Source organism: Dacryopinax primogenitus (genome assembly GCF_000292625.1).
Source record: "Dacryopinax primogenitus strain DJM-731 SS1 chromosome Unknown DACRYscaffold_17, whole genome shotgun sequence".
Lineage (NCBI taxonomy): Eukaryota > Fungi > Basidiomycota > Dacrymycetes > Dacrymycetales > Dacrymycetaceae > Dacryopinax > Dacryopinax primogenitus.
Genome location: NW_024467214.1, coordinates 512,289 through 526,067, shown reverse-complemented (window position 1 = coordinate 526,067; position 13,779 = coordinate 512,289). Strand labels below are relative to the sequence as shown.

The 13,779-nt window shown below is 55.6% G+C and overlaps 5 protein-coding genes across 5 annotated transcripts in view; 4 read left to right on the top strand and 1 right to left on the bottom strand.

Moving 5' to 3' along the window:
- The window catches only part of DACRYDRAFT_24128 (uncharacterized protein), a gene marked incomplete at its 3' end in the record, with an annotated part of 2,449 nt that extends 1,547 nt beyond the window's left edge, over positions 1 to 902 (top strand). The window contains exons 2-3 of the mRNA XM_040773558.1: positions 627 to 637; positions 869 to 902. The remainder of the gene's footprint in view (positions 1 to 626; positions 638 to 868) is intronic.
- DACRYDRAFT_90656 (uncharacterized protein) lies at positions 903 to 1,256 on the top strand (the record flags this gene model as incomplete). Its single annotated transcript, XM_040776962.1, has 1 exon — positions 903 to 1,256. The coding sequence occupies one exon, from the start codon at positions 903 to 905 to the stop codon at positions 1,254 to 1,256; it is 354 nt and encodes a 117-aa protein (XP_040625946.1).
- Positions 1,257 to 2,506: 1,250 nt separating this feature from the next.
- DACRYDRAFT_110370 (uncharacterized protein) lies at positions 2,507 to 2,977 on the top strand (the record flags this gene model as incomplete). Its single annotated transcript, XM_040769044.1, has 1 exon — positions 2,507 to 2,977. One exon carries the CDS (start codon positions 2,507 to 2,509, stop codon positions 2,975 to 2,977), a length of 471 nt encoding a protein of 156 aa, XP_040625945.1.
- Positions 2,978 to 3,681: 704 nt separating this feature from the next.
- On the top strand, positions 3,682 to 6,835 carry DACRYDRAFT_82957 (EXS-domain-containing protein; the record flags this gene model as incomplete). The annotated part of the gene is made up of 8 exons (XM_040776602.1): positions 3,682 to 4,247; positions 4,313 to 4,388; positions 4,448 to 4,650; positions 4,717 to 4,986; positions 5,038 to 5,347; positions 5,394 to 6,037; positions 6,094 to 6,384; positions 6,434 to 6,835. The coding sequence occupies exons 1-8, from the start codon at positions 3,783 to 3,785 to the stop codon at positions 6,833 to 6,835; spliced, it is 2,661 nt and encodes an 886-aa protein (XP_040625944.1). The 5' UTR covers positions 3,682 to 3,782.
- An 88-nt stretch (positions 6,836 to 6,923) lies between these two features.
- DACRYDRAFT_24125 (uncharacterized protein) lies at positions 6,924 to 12,665 on the bottom strand. Its single transcript, XM_040773557.1, has 8 exons — positions 12,588 to 12,665; positions 11,887 to 12,537; positions 11,701 to 11,837; positions 10,590 to 10,859; positions 10,464 to 10,532; positions 10,322 to 10,414; positions 10,099 to 10,267; positions 6,924 to 10,045 (listed from the first exon to the last, which is right to left on the bottom strand). Exons 2-8 carry the CDS (start codon positions 12,335 to 12,337, stop codon positions 7,191 to 7,193), a joined length of 4,044 nt encoding a protein of 1,347 aa, XP_040625943.1. The 5' UTR covers positions 12,338 to 12,537; positions 12,588 to 12,665; the 3' UTR covers positions 6,924 to 7,190.
- Positions 12,666 to 13,779: the final 1,114 nt, after the last annotated feature.

The window sequence follows — 13,779 nt, the reverse complement described above, 5'->3', positions numbered from 1 at the left end:
CTGCTTGAACACGGCGACAGAGGGAATTGCGATGCACAAATGAGAGGAGGCATAGCATGTCGTGTGGATGTTGGCCCACCGGAACAATGGTGCCGCCGGCCGAGCATCGCTTTTGTACGAGAGGCTGCGTCTTGCGCCCAGTTAGTCACAATAGGGGTTGAGCGCTGATGCACTGGCTTAACTCAATATGTCTATGCTGAAACGTCTCTAATCTGGTCTATGATGGTTCTGGCCGGTCTCTCACAGAGAGAGTCAAATCTATGCATAGTTTACATGCCAAGACTGAAGTTGTTTCATGGCAAACTCTGGTCAACGTCCCTGTTGCCGTTCAACAGCGATGACAAAGGCAACGTTCCATTCTAGCTTACTAGTGTTGTGATGGTGGCTTCGGCAGAGGATGTCATGAGCCTGTGACTTGACAGAGTTGGTTTCGATGCCGGCTCTCCGGGATTGCATATAAGGAGCAGAATATACGCTTTCTAGTCCTCACCCAACAGTCACTTCAGTTCGGTGCTGGTCACCTACTTACACTTACACTCCTCCACTTCTCTGCCTCTCACGCCTGCCGGTCAGGATCTTACGACTTTACACGACTTTCTTTACCACTACACTTGCCTCCACCGTTCTAACATCCACTCCAACCAAACACCATCATCATGCAGATCACTCCCGTCGTCGTTCTTGCCACCCTCACAGCCGGTATCGCTGCTCTTCCCACCCCGGAACCCCAGATTGGTGCGGGTCAACTCCGCCGCATTGAGCGGGCTGAGTTCCGCAAGGGCGAACGCATGGGCGAGCGGAGGGAGGCCCGTCGGATGGGAATTCGCTCGATCGATGACGACTCTGAACTAGCCACCCGGTCTCCCCAGCGCAACTCCTTCATCAGGCACGAGGAGCGCAAGATGTTCCTTGCCGGCGAGCGTGCTGGCGAGCGCAAGGAGGGACGCCGTCTCGGTGTTCGCTCAGTCAACGACGATGCCGAGCTCGACACCCGTTCCCCACAGCGTGGGTCTTTCCTGAGGCAGGAGGAGCGCAAGATGTTCCGCGCCGGCGAACGTGCCGGTGAGCGCAGGGAGGCTCGCCGATTTGGTGCGCGGTCGGTGGAGGACGACTCTTCTGAGCTCGCCGTCCGCTCCCCTCAGGGTGGGTCTTTCCTGAGGCACGAAGAGAGGAAGATGTTCCTCGCGGGTGAGCGTGCTGGTGAGCGCAAGGAGGCCCACCGCTTCGGCCCTCGCTCCCTTGAAGAGCTCGACTAAGGAGTAAAGCTTGTTGAATTGGAATCGCTAGTGTATCTGTGTACAAATGTAAAGTAAAGTATCAGTAGAGAGCAAGAATGATACACTATCTTGGGTCCTCGCGCGTGCAATTACGTCGTGAAAAAAGGACGTCAAACTAATGTTTCCAGTTGACCCAGGCTCGAAGATGAGTAGTTGATCGATCGCACCAGGCGTGAAGAGCTTAGATTATAGACAGAAGGTCAACGAGCAAGCGATTGAGCTTTCACGTTTGAAGTGAAGAGCGTCCTGGTGTTTTGCGGTTGACCGTAAGCAGGGGGCATGAAATTACCACGCCTTGCCGATCAGCGCCTATGTTGTTCACTTTTTTGCACACAGTACTGCAGAGAACCACTTGCTCACGTGCCAATTGTTAGTCTTCAGTTTGCTTCAGCCATAATCAGAATCCCCTTCAGGTTCGGTATCATAGCGGACCGAAAGTGCGGTATGACAGCTTTAGAGGGCTTCCTTTCCTGATGTTCCCTATACGTCTTCTTCTCAGTTTTGGGTCATGAGCATGTGCTGTTTGCGGCATATGGATAGCCTTATTCGACACCCACCTGAGTCATAGTCTACCTCGCTGGACTCAGCGGGAACCAGCATTCGGACCGAGATTTAATTTCAAAGCCACAGCTTTCCTGCCCGAGCCGGGGTTGAGAACAGTTTCGAAGATCCTGATACCGCAGTGTGATGTAATAGGAAACATGCACAGCTTGTCGGGTGCCCCATCCATCGGAACCCCGACCGCTCATCACTCGAGGACGCGTTCCGGCACGTGAGGCTGCGCAGCACGCAGGTCAGATTGAGGTTTGGACCACGCACTGTCAATCCCCAGACCGTCTATATCAAAACATCGTCGAGACTGTCTGGGATGGCAATTTCCCCTCGGTCGGTGAGAAGCTGATTATCGTGTGTGAGTCTGCGTGCCGAAAATGGGCGTTTCATGGCAAACTTTGACCAGGTTCTTCCGGGTGAACATGGGAGTTCAACGTCCAGAAGAACTGGAGAAAAGTCGTTGATGTTAGCTCTCCTTGGGTATATAAAGAGTAGAACATACCGTCGTTGTTCTTTACCCAACAATTGCTCAACTTCGGTGCTGGTCACCCACTTCCACTTGTCCTCATCCTCTCTGCTTCGTACAACTCTCACCTGCTGGTCAGGATTACACAACGCGTACACACATTCATACCCACAACTACGTTTAATTTCCGCCTTAACCAAAGCCAGCCATCATGCATTTCGCCCCCATCATCGTTCTCGCAGCCCTCGCAGCCAGCATCGCAGCGAGCCCAATCCCCTCTCCCAAGCATAAAAATGTCAACCACGTCCGGGAAGAGCAGCGGGAGGAGCGGAGAGCAGCTAAAGGCCTTCCACTGAAGAAACACCCTTCTCGTCGGGACCTGTCCGAGTTGGAGCTGGAGACTCGTTCTCCCCCGTCTGGGGAGGGGAAGAAAGGAGATAAGTCCTCTAGCAAGGGTGACAAGGGCGGCCAACAGCACGGATCTGGACAGAAAGTGAAGCAGAGGTCTTTGGACGAAGACTTCGAGCTCGACAGTCGTTCCCCCCCGGGAGAGGGGAAGAAACGGGACGAGGAGCTGGAGGTTCGCTCTCCGTTGCGGTCTTTCAATAATAAGATGATGCCTAAGGGTGGGAGGAAGGATGAGAGGAGGAGTGAGCGCCGCTCGCTCGAGGACCTCGAATGAGGGATTGATTCTGGGTCGTTGCAAGCAGTTAGCGTACAAGTCGAGAGCAAAGTCAAAACAGAGCAAGAATGACACCTGTTCTGGGTCTTTCCCCATCCGTTCTCTTTGAGAATGCGGTCGAAATAGACAGTGATTGGGATCAATGGTGTCGGAAAAGCCCAGCCTCACTAGTACGGAGTTGGAGGAGCACAACAAAGGAAAGAAGACTGCTAAAACGCGAGATGCGGCGCACGTGCCAACAGGGACATGTCGTCATATTCAGGGCACGCGACCTGAAAATTCCAAATCTAGCCAATCAGGGCGCTGATCGGGAGAGGCGTGCAAAGAGGGCCCAAATAAGCGCCCGTTCTTGGCACATTTAACTGCTTCATCTCATTTCCAATATTCCTTTCCGTTGTTGTATTTTTATACACTTTGTAACTCGGTGGATTACAGGAATTACAGATTGGCATAAAAAGTAGATGAGAGATGAAGTTTGGGAGGTCAGCACTCAATCCACACGTACATGGAATAACATAACTGACCAAAGCACTTCTAACAGATACCTGCGGGACTCCCTCGTGCGTCCTTCTTCCTTCCACTCTATCCCACTCACATCTCCCAGATCCCAGAATGGCGCAAAGCGTACATCGACTACCGCGGGCTCAAGAAACTCATCAAGCGTATAGCAGAACAACAAGAGTCCCCCCCTGCGCCCTCCGGTTCTGGAGCTGCGAACGGGGCTGAACCCAGTGCGGTTAGGAGGATTCCGGGCCGCTATGCGGGGTTGGAGACGCCTGGAGGTCTCTCTGCTCCGGAATCAGGCATGTCCCCCGCTTCGACCGCCAGCCGGGGTTCCCCTGTCCTGGCAAACAAGGCTCTGCCCTCGGAGAGTGCCTCCCCCTCCTCGATCCCTGGACCCAGGCATGCAAGCTCAGGCACAGAAGGGACTCTGCGCGACATAGGCGAGTTTGGTGGTGCTCATCCCAGAGACCACTGGCCAGGCCTGTCGGTTGACAAGGTCGGAGCTCGGAAAGGGACATCGCATTGTCTGTGGAACGAGAACGAGGAAAGTGGGGGGGAGGTGGGTAGGTTTAGGATTGGCGTGGGAGAGGTGTGGGAGGGGGATACGACGGATGAGAGTACGGATAGGGACAAGGACAAGGGAACGGAGCGAGCGAGAGGGAAGGGGGTTACGGTTGGGACCCTACCCGGGACACCTAGAGCAGGACTTGGAACAAGAACAGGATCAGAGAGGAATGGGCCTCTAATTGGAGGTGGGCTGCTACCTGTAAGAACTTCCCGTTTGCAAATTTTCCAGTATTCAATAATGACGCGTTATGCCGGGTGGGCTAGTCGAACAAGTCTGGAAGGAGTATCTTTCGCCCTTCAGGAGGGAGTAGCATTAGGAAGGGCAAAGCAGGCAAAAACGGTCCGTCCACCCTGCAATAATCCATTCCCCTCCCCCATAACATAACCCACACAATGCAGGAAAAATCCCGCTCCAACCGCGTACCCTGTCGGACCTTCTCACCCAACTCACCCCTTCCGAGCGTAGCTTCTTTACCAAACTCGATGCGGAGCTCGATAAGGTCGAGTCTTTCTATGAAGCTAGGGCGAAAGAGGCGCGGGATAAGGCTGCGGTGTTGCTTAACCAGGTGGACGAGCTGAAAGAGCACAGAGAGGCGTATTACGTGCGTTTCCGCTACTTCAGACGAACGAGGCGCTTACATTTCGCTGCGTTCATCTGGGGTGGATAGACCGCTTACCCGAGAACAACCGACCGCTGGCCCAACATCCTCACCACAACACTTTCGCGACACGTCCTGTCCCCGCCCTCCAACCTCCCGCATCTCGGCATACGCAGGTTCTTCCACCCGGATGGGGATCAGCTGTCGGTCGATGTGGACACGCGTGAGGAGAGGGAAGGGGAGGAGTTGGACCCGCATGGATACTTGCCGGCGAAGAAGAAAATCAAGATTGCATTGCAAGAGTATTATAGGGGGTTGGAGCTTTTGGAGAATTACCGGGTGTGTGGACTCATCTCATCTTACATGACATTGGTGCTGAGCACATATCAGATCCTCAACCTCACCGGATTTCGCAAAGCTCTCAAGAAGTTCGAGAAGACAACAGGAATCCTCTTCGCTCAAGAACTCTACATGTCCGAGCGCGTGGACCCCCTCCCTCTCTGTCGCGCCGAGCCTCTGCACACCCTTCGCGTACAGATGGAGATTGTCTATGCGGATAGGTTTGCCAAGGGTGATAGGAAGCGGGCGAGAGACAGACTCAGACAGGAGGTGATACCCAAGACACACCATTTCAGCACGTTCCGGGCAGGCGTATATGTTGGCTTGGCCATCCCTGCTATCGTTCTGGGAATCGTAAGATGTGAGTCATTACCACAAGCGTTGAAGCGCTTATTGACGAGATACAGCATTCGATCCCTACGTGCGGAACGCCGTCCCCGAATGGGCTTCCCTGCTCAACATCTACGGTGTTCTCTTCATCCTCCCCATATTCACCTTCCTCATAGGGCTAAACATGTGCGCCTGGACCCGGGCCCGAATCAACTGGGTGTTCATCTTCGACCTGGACGTCCGATCAGTGCTAGATTACCGGGAGTTCTTCGAGCTCCCTGCATTCCTATTCATGACCCTCTCATACTGCTGCTTCTTCTCCTTCTACCTGGTCGACAACCCCCGTGTCGACCCCCATACTTGGCCACTGGCATGGGTCGTCCTCTCCATCCTGGTCCTTATCAACCCCCTCCCAATCTGGCGACGTCGTTCTCGCTACTGGTTCCTATACATGATCGCCCGACTCCTGGTCTCGGGCACAACGCGTGTCGAGTTCGCAGATTTCTGGCTCGGGGACCAACTCTGCACGCTCGCTTACACACTCGGCAACCTTTACGTCTTCGGCTGCGCGTATAACAATAATTGGAACAGCGTAAGCGCGCTCTGCGGGACGGCTAACACTTGGATTGCTGCGTTCCTGAGCGCGCTGCCATATGGATTGCGGTTCTCGCAGTGTGTGAGGCGTTGGGCGGATTCGGGACTCAAGATTCATTTGGTCAACGTGAGGATCTTGCTCTTAGTGCTGCATTGCACTCGTTAATAATGATGTTTTTCCAGGCTGGAAAGTACCTCTCGATGATTGTAGTGTACATTGTTTATTATCACTGGCGCCATCTGGGTCAGTTCGTTCTTCGCCCCTCTACCCCATACCTGACTTCCCTTCAAGGATCTGGACGTGATACTTCCTTCGTCGTCTACGTTCTCTTCGCTACGCTCGGATCGATTTACACATGTGCATGGGACCTGTTGATGGACTGGTCCTTTATGAGACCTAAGGCGCCGTGGCCATTCCTGCGGGACGATCTGATTTACGGCAAAGAGGCTGTCCCACTATACTACTTTGCGATCGTAAGTACGACATTGTCTCCAAGCTGGGATGCATGCTCAAGGTCCACAGGTCAGCAATATCATCCTTCGTCTGGATTGGGTGTTCTACATCCCCACCGGAGGACTTTCGCTCACTGTGCGAGCTTGGTTATTTGCGTGCCTTGAAGCGCTTCGACGGTTCCAATGGAATTTCTACCGGGTGGAGAACGAGCATATCGGTAATGCGGATCGATACCGTGTGACGAAGGAAATCCCATTGCCCTATTCTGTACGCCCTGGCGACGACGCAGATGACGCGGATGACTCGGACGACGAGAGGCCGAGCAGCATCAGGACAGTGTTGGGTGGAAGAGGCGGCAGGAGCCCTAGAGAAGACATGGCGAGGAGTTCGAGCTATCGGGGAAGAAACGGGTTAGAAGAGGGTATAAGGGAACGCGCCGAGGCAAACAGGGTTGTTGAGCAGGAATTATAATGCTGCATGCAGTTCGTGACATGTATAGAGTTGATATTTTCCCTTCTTTCTCAGACGATGATGTTGTAATGTTTGGTGAAATGCATATTTTTACTGAGCGACTCGTATTTCATGTGAACCTACCACAAACACCTATGGACACACGGGGATGGATTTCTAGCATGAGCCAGCATGGAAAGCAGAAGAATACACGACAACACACTAGCACAATGAAGGAAATTTGATTTGTTTGAGCTGTATCGTCAACATCGTTGAATGATGGAAGAGCAAGAAAATGGGCGTGGAGTACTCATAACCGGGATGCTGCTGATTAAGAATTTTCTTCTCATGACCAGGTTTTTCTGGTGTTCGAGGTCTATTCACCCATGTCCATAGGGCTGTCTTCTTCGGGCGGGTCGCTTGTAGCAGCCTTGGTGGGTCCCGTAACGTCGACAGCCTTGAGCACGACACGTTCCATAGCGGGAGCGGCCGCCGCCTTTGCGACATCGGTAGGTGGGCTGACGGGAGGAACGGCGGGAGAGTTGCGCGAGTCCATCAGTTGATCAGATGGGTCGCCTGGGCTGCGGCTGCGAGTCGATTCAGGAGAAGAAACGTCTTGGAGGGTAGCAATAGGAGGAGGAGAACGAGGAGGGGAAGGAGGCGCGATTGCTGCGAGTGCCACTGGAGTGGGCGTAGGTGCAGGCTCGGCTGCCCGAGGTGGGGAAGGAACATCCAACCTCTGACGTTTCATCCCGAAGTCCGGGATGGGACTCGGCGGCGTCGGGCGCTTGCGAGGGTTAGATGGACCGTTCGGCGTTTCAGTCCTGGAAGTAGTTGGGCTGACCACTGCAACAGGAGAAGTAGATGGGGGAATTGACCTGGTCAACTCGGCCCCGACCATCTCGGGTGGTCGAGGTGGCCCATGAAAGACAGGCGGGGGAACAGCGGCGCCTGGAGGCGACTGTACGCTGGAGGGGGTCGTACGTGTCCCCAGAGGTGACTGCGGCTTCGAGGAGGGCATGGATGAAATGGACATCCGATGGGGAGGGGGAGGTGACGGTCCGAACTGTTTCGAGTTGCGCTCAGGAAGAGAATAGGCCGGACTCGACACGGGTGGGGGACGTTCAGGTCCGTGAATAGATGCGGTGGGCGAGTTCTTGACTGGCCTGTGAGGAGGGGAGATCATGGGCGGCAGGGGACCAGCGAGAACGGGAGCAGGAGCATGCACAGGAAGTGGCAATGGGGCAGGGGGAAGAGGGGGTCCGACTGGTGTGTGGTTCATTACTGGTACCCCGTGTTCAGAGCGTGTGGGACTGATGATGGGGTCGTGGCGTGGCTTCGAAAGATTCATGAGGGTCTCGGCGACTCCTTCGTCATAGTCTTCATTTACGACCCTACTTAAAACCGGTGCGGGAGGGGGTGCTGTGGACGACGGTGTGGCAGAAGCGCGCGAGGCCCTACGGCCATTCGAGTTCGAGCTTGGGTTCGACCCAGGAGAATCCTTCTGCCTGCTACGCATCCTCGACGGCGCGGGAGACGAGCCATTCTCTTCCTTCTTGCTGCGAGGGTTTGAGCGACGCGGTCTCTTCTGACTCCCAGTATCAGACTCGTTGTCCTTCACCCCACGCGATTTGCGTTTCTTGTCCTCCTTCAGGGGCGGGCTAGCAGTGTCCATGCGAGAGTCTGTCTCAGCCGTGACGCTTAACACGGTCCGAGGCTCCTGCTTGACGACAACACGAGGCGGGGGCATACGGTCTACGTCCATCCGATCCGGAGGGGGTGCCTCACGTCTCTCAGCTTCCCGTCTGCGCGCATCTTCCGCACTGTCGTGGAGCGGATCGTACCTCTTCGTCTGAGCGGTAGGGGTCGGCATAGGAGGGAGGACAGGCTGCTGGGGCATGGGAGGACCTGACTGCCAACCAGGCTCTGGCTGTTGTTGCGCTTGCTGCTGCTGCTGCTGTTGGACGACAGGCGGCCTTACCTCAGGCCGCCTCATATCTCTAGGCGACGGCGGACGGCGAGAGTCATACCCTCTGTAAGGGGTGCTGAGCTCACTCTCCCTGCCCTCACGTTCGCGTTCCCTTTCGCGGTCACGCATCCCCGGCGGGGCGGGAGTGTCGTACACCGGGCGAGGGATATCGTACCCTGGTCTAGCGGAAGGAGGTCCACGTTGATCCCACGCAGGCGGATGGTCCCGCTCCGACGGGGGAGGACGATACCCCTGCGGCGGTGGGTATTGTGGCGACTGCTGAGGGTGAGCCGGGGGAGTGGATGGGTTGAGCAGAGCATGGTGGGACGAGTAGCTGCCCGAATGCTGGTGGTGTGCCGCCGAGTGCGTGCGTACAGGCGGGCTCACACGCGGAGGAGGCCGATGTTGTTCCATCCTCTGCTGTGGCTGCTGTTCGTACGGTCCACGGGAAGGCTGAGGAGCCGGATGCTGCATCTGCGCCTGCTGGAGAGGGTGCATCTCCCCCGCAGACTGGGGTGGGCGACCATAAGGCGGCTCGAGGGGCATGCTGGGGAGCGCAGAGGCGTGCGCGGGAGGAGGACCAGCACGGTCAATATCCATCGGTGCGAGGGCCATTCCAGTTCTTGAGTTCTCGGCGTTCGCCATGTGGGGCTGACGATACATCTCAACCTGACCATAGGAGGGGGAGTTAATTCGGTGCCCAGGTGGGGCCATTCCCGGCCCGGACATGATAGGCGGGAGAGCGGTACCCCCGTGTACCGGATACCGGGGTGACGGGACACCAAGGCTCAGCGGAAGGCCGAGAGAATTCGGTGGGCCAAGCTGTCCCTGCATACTGGCGTAAGCTGTTGGATGCACATCTTGGACAGGAGGAGGCGGGGGAGGAGGACCGCCACTCGACTTGTGATCTTCCAAGAGCCTGAGTCGGTCCTTAATCCCTTGGTTTTCGGTGTCCAGCTCGAGTGCGCGCTTGTACGCGTCGATCGCGTCCGAGATCTGGTTGTTGCACGACTCGTACAGGCAACCAAGATCAAACCAGACTTCGGAGATGTAGGGGTTTATACGGATCGCGCGGGAGTATGCGTCGAGCGCGTCTCGGAACTGCTGGATCTGGTAATACAGCACCCCGATAGAGCACCAGAATGTCGGATTCCGGCCATCCCGGTACACAGCTTGCTGATACGCCTCGTATGCCTTGTTATACTTCTCCGCAGCCATATATGCTCGTCCAAGCAGATACCAACTCTGAGCGTCGCTCTCATCTACAAGAAAACCCATCAACGCAAGCCCAACTTTTCGAAACGGTAAGACAAACCGTTCAAGCTCCCAGCACCGAGACTCCGCGTAAGACATTCGATAGCGTTGTCGATACTGTGGAACGATGTATGGGACTGGAAGAACAACCAGCCCAGTTCCTGCAAGACTTTTGCATGATTCGGCACGTCGAGAAGGACGCGTTCATATGCCGATCGAGCGCGATCGTACTGTCGTAGATCGCGTTAGTCTGGTATTAAACACTGCGAAAAAGAGACGCATACATCGCCCTTCTGCTCATAGACGTGTCCAATCTGGAAAAGGATGTCTGAGGGCCTCAATGGTTGGGGCGGATCTTCCGCAATCCGTTGGAAACACTTCGCACCATCAGCTGTACCCCCAACACAGGACAGGTAAATTGCTCACCTCCAAGCTCTGGTCATGCTTATGCTGTTGCTTGTAGATGACTCCCAGACGGAAGTAGACCTCGTTCGTCTTGCCAAAGCTTAGCTCTTTTTGATCTACCCGTGGCCGGGTGAGACCGAGACTCACGTTAAATGACGACGGTTTACCTTCTTCCATCCTAAGGACGGAGGTGAATGCTTCTTCTGCATGCTCGAGCGAGCCATAGCGGTCGTAGAGTATGCCGATGCCGTACCAGAGCTTGACATTTGTTGGACTTGCAAGGCAGTACAGGGCTTGCTGGTAAGAGGAATAGGCTTTGGGAAGCACATCGAGCATAAGATAACAATGGCCGAGTGCGCTCCACAGCTCGCCATTCTGTTGATCGAGGGAGAGAACGCGACTGAGGTAGTCCACAGCCTGAGGGTCAGATGGTCAGCTGGCTCGGTGAGAAGTGAGGGCCCCACAAGGGGACAATGAATAGGGACAGAAAGAGAAACTCGAGAATCATCCAAGGTTGAAAAGTGAATAGGCAAGAACGCTTGTTGAAGAAGGTGATGGAAGCAGATTCCGTAATGTGCTGGAATCAGCGAATGGGGGTTGTCCAGTGATTGAAAAGCGGAAGTAAACAAAGTGCGGATCGGGGATGAAATCAGAGTCTGGCATCGCCACATGGGGAGGATAGCCGATAAGACCCGCTCAAAAGTGTGCCCGCGTGGGAAGAGAGGCTAAAGGAAGCTAAAGGAAGAAAGGCGGCGGCAAAAAAAACAATGCGTGGAATTCAGGGGTATCGAGAGGGGCGGCCCGATCGGGCGTGTTTCCCTTTGATGGGCTGTTGACCAGATGGGGGATGACACGCGCTTTGCTGGTGGGCCGTGTTGTCGCCCGATTAAATGCCGGCGGTTCCTTTTTCTGAATCGGAAAACCAAGTCGCCCATCCTTTGGAGTGTGTTACGTAGCACACGCTACACGCCAACCCTAATGTGTCAAAAATCAGCCACATGCGTTTATCCCCCCACGTTGATGGTGGAGGAAACGAAAGGGTACGCACCGCAAAGACATCATCACACAATACATCCCCCCTGAGTGCTTACGCACCCATAGCAACCGTGCTTCTTCTTGCTAGTCGCAGCTTGCTTCTCTCGCCCCGCCGGTGGTGCCGAAGATGAAAGAAACAATAACAAAACAATAAAACAGGGGATAGACCAGGCACGCGGTCCGGATGGAAAGTAGAAACACAAGTTGGAAACACGTCACGCACCATTGGGAAGTCCTCTTTCGCACGAGCGATAGCTCCGAGCTGGGAGAACGCGCGCTTGCTCTCGGGATCGTACCTCAACGCTTTCTGATAACATTCCATCGCGCGATCCAGATCGCTCAGTTGTTCTGCCATTGCGCCTGCACAGCCGATCAGACGGCATCCCGATGACACAGAAGCACAGCGTACCGATCTGACACCATGTGTCATGATCTGCCTTGTCCAGTTCCCTGATAACTGGAATTTCGCTGGGTCGTCTTATTGCCCTGGGCGCATTCCATTCATCCTGCCTTCCCGAGCGTAGGAGAGCCTCGAGATCCGTGTGGTCCGCCAGCCCGGAGATAGGCGCCATAGTATGATGTTGGTGCTGTGCGAACCCTGGCGGTGGGGGACCGTACGCCATGGCAGGCCCCTGCGGCGGTGGGCCAGGATGAACATGTACGTGCGGGGGCAACACATGGTGCAGGTGTTGCGGAGGGGGGAGGGAATGATGGTGTCCACCAGGATTATCCATGAGGACTCCCGGTGGCGGGGGAAGAGGATAGTCTCTCGCACGAGGATCAGGGCCCGCAGAGGGTGGACCAACCATATGCTGCGGTGGTGGAGGACCATTCACCACCGCCGCGGCAGCAGCATGCATCGCTGTCGGGGTAGGGATTGCGTGAGTCGGAGCATGATGGTGTGTATGGTGATGATGATGGTGGTGGGGTGGGGCTTGGACATGCTCGCGTTCTCGGTCGCGATCGCGATCGCGGGGATCGCGCATCTCCCTGGGATCACGATCCATTGCGAGCGGACGGTCGATAGGGGGAGGACCACGATGCTGAACGGACATTATAGCTGTGAGAAATGAGATATGGATAATAAAATAAAATGAATTGTATACGTACAAGTCGTTAAAGGGGAGAGGGTGGAGGTATATGAAGGGAGGGAGGGAAGGATGAGATGGTGAGGTGAGGCGAGGGGGGGCCAGGGAGGAAGAAGAGGGGGAAAAGGGGGAGGCGTGCGGGGGCGGGCTGTGAGGGAGTTAAATAATGGAACGGTGTGATGGGATGTGGTGGACGATCAAGGGAAGGGGAAGAAGGGAAGGGAAGGAAGAGCGTGGTGTGTGAATAACGGGATTCGGTGGGATCGGGCGAAGTGATGGATGCAAGAGGGGGGAGAGGTTGTGCCTTCTTTTTCGGCTGAGCCCGTTCCGGCTGTCTGAAAGGGTCAGAATTCGCAGAGTCGTCACCGCCATTCGTCAGTGGGGCAATCCCAGAAGCGGGGCAAACGGCACAAACACACATCAAAGGCCCAGCCTTCATAGTGGCTGTGTACCCCTTTCCCACCCAATCGCACAACCCACACCCCTCCGACAAGTGTCAGATCCCTCAGATCCCGCCAGCGAAGGGCCCATCAGGCGCACGCCCGCACTGCCCTCCACCTAGAAGATACCACGTGTTGTCACACGCCCGTCTCCCGTCTTCCCGGCTCTCCTTTCTTCCCCTCCTCAAATCAGCAGCGGAGAGACACGGAGCGCGGAAATAGCGTCTCTTCCTCCTTCTTCCCTTCTTCCTTTCTCACATCGCCCACCCGCAGTCCATCAACAACTCCCCCCAGGCGAATCACGTCATTGCACAGCCACGCACTCCCCCAGGATCATCCATCAGCGCCTGATCCCGATTACAACCAAAAACTAAGCCCGAGCGGCCCGCATCCCCTCCTCATGCGCCCTGACCCCGGGCCCCTGGCTTACCCTATTCCTAGTTCCTATTCATTCCCGCACCGCGCTGTCCAAGCTCGTTGTCCCATGTTGAAGCTTCAATCCCCCTCGGTGAGTTACCGCCGGCAGACCAGGGGTTGCACGCGCTTGACACCCAGCTGCCTCCGGTCTCCGCTCGGCTCTCACACTCCCGAACTTCTCACACATGCGCCATCAACCAGGGTCCGGATCTTACTCAATACATATAATTTCCCCAAACCCAACAACAACATGGACCGCCGCCCCGAAACCAAATCAAACGTCAAAAGATCACGTTGATCCGCCAAGTCTAAATTGAAATCCTGGTTCCCCCCCAGCGGTCCCTCGTTTCCCACCCT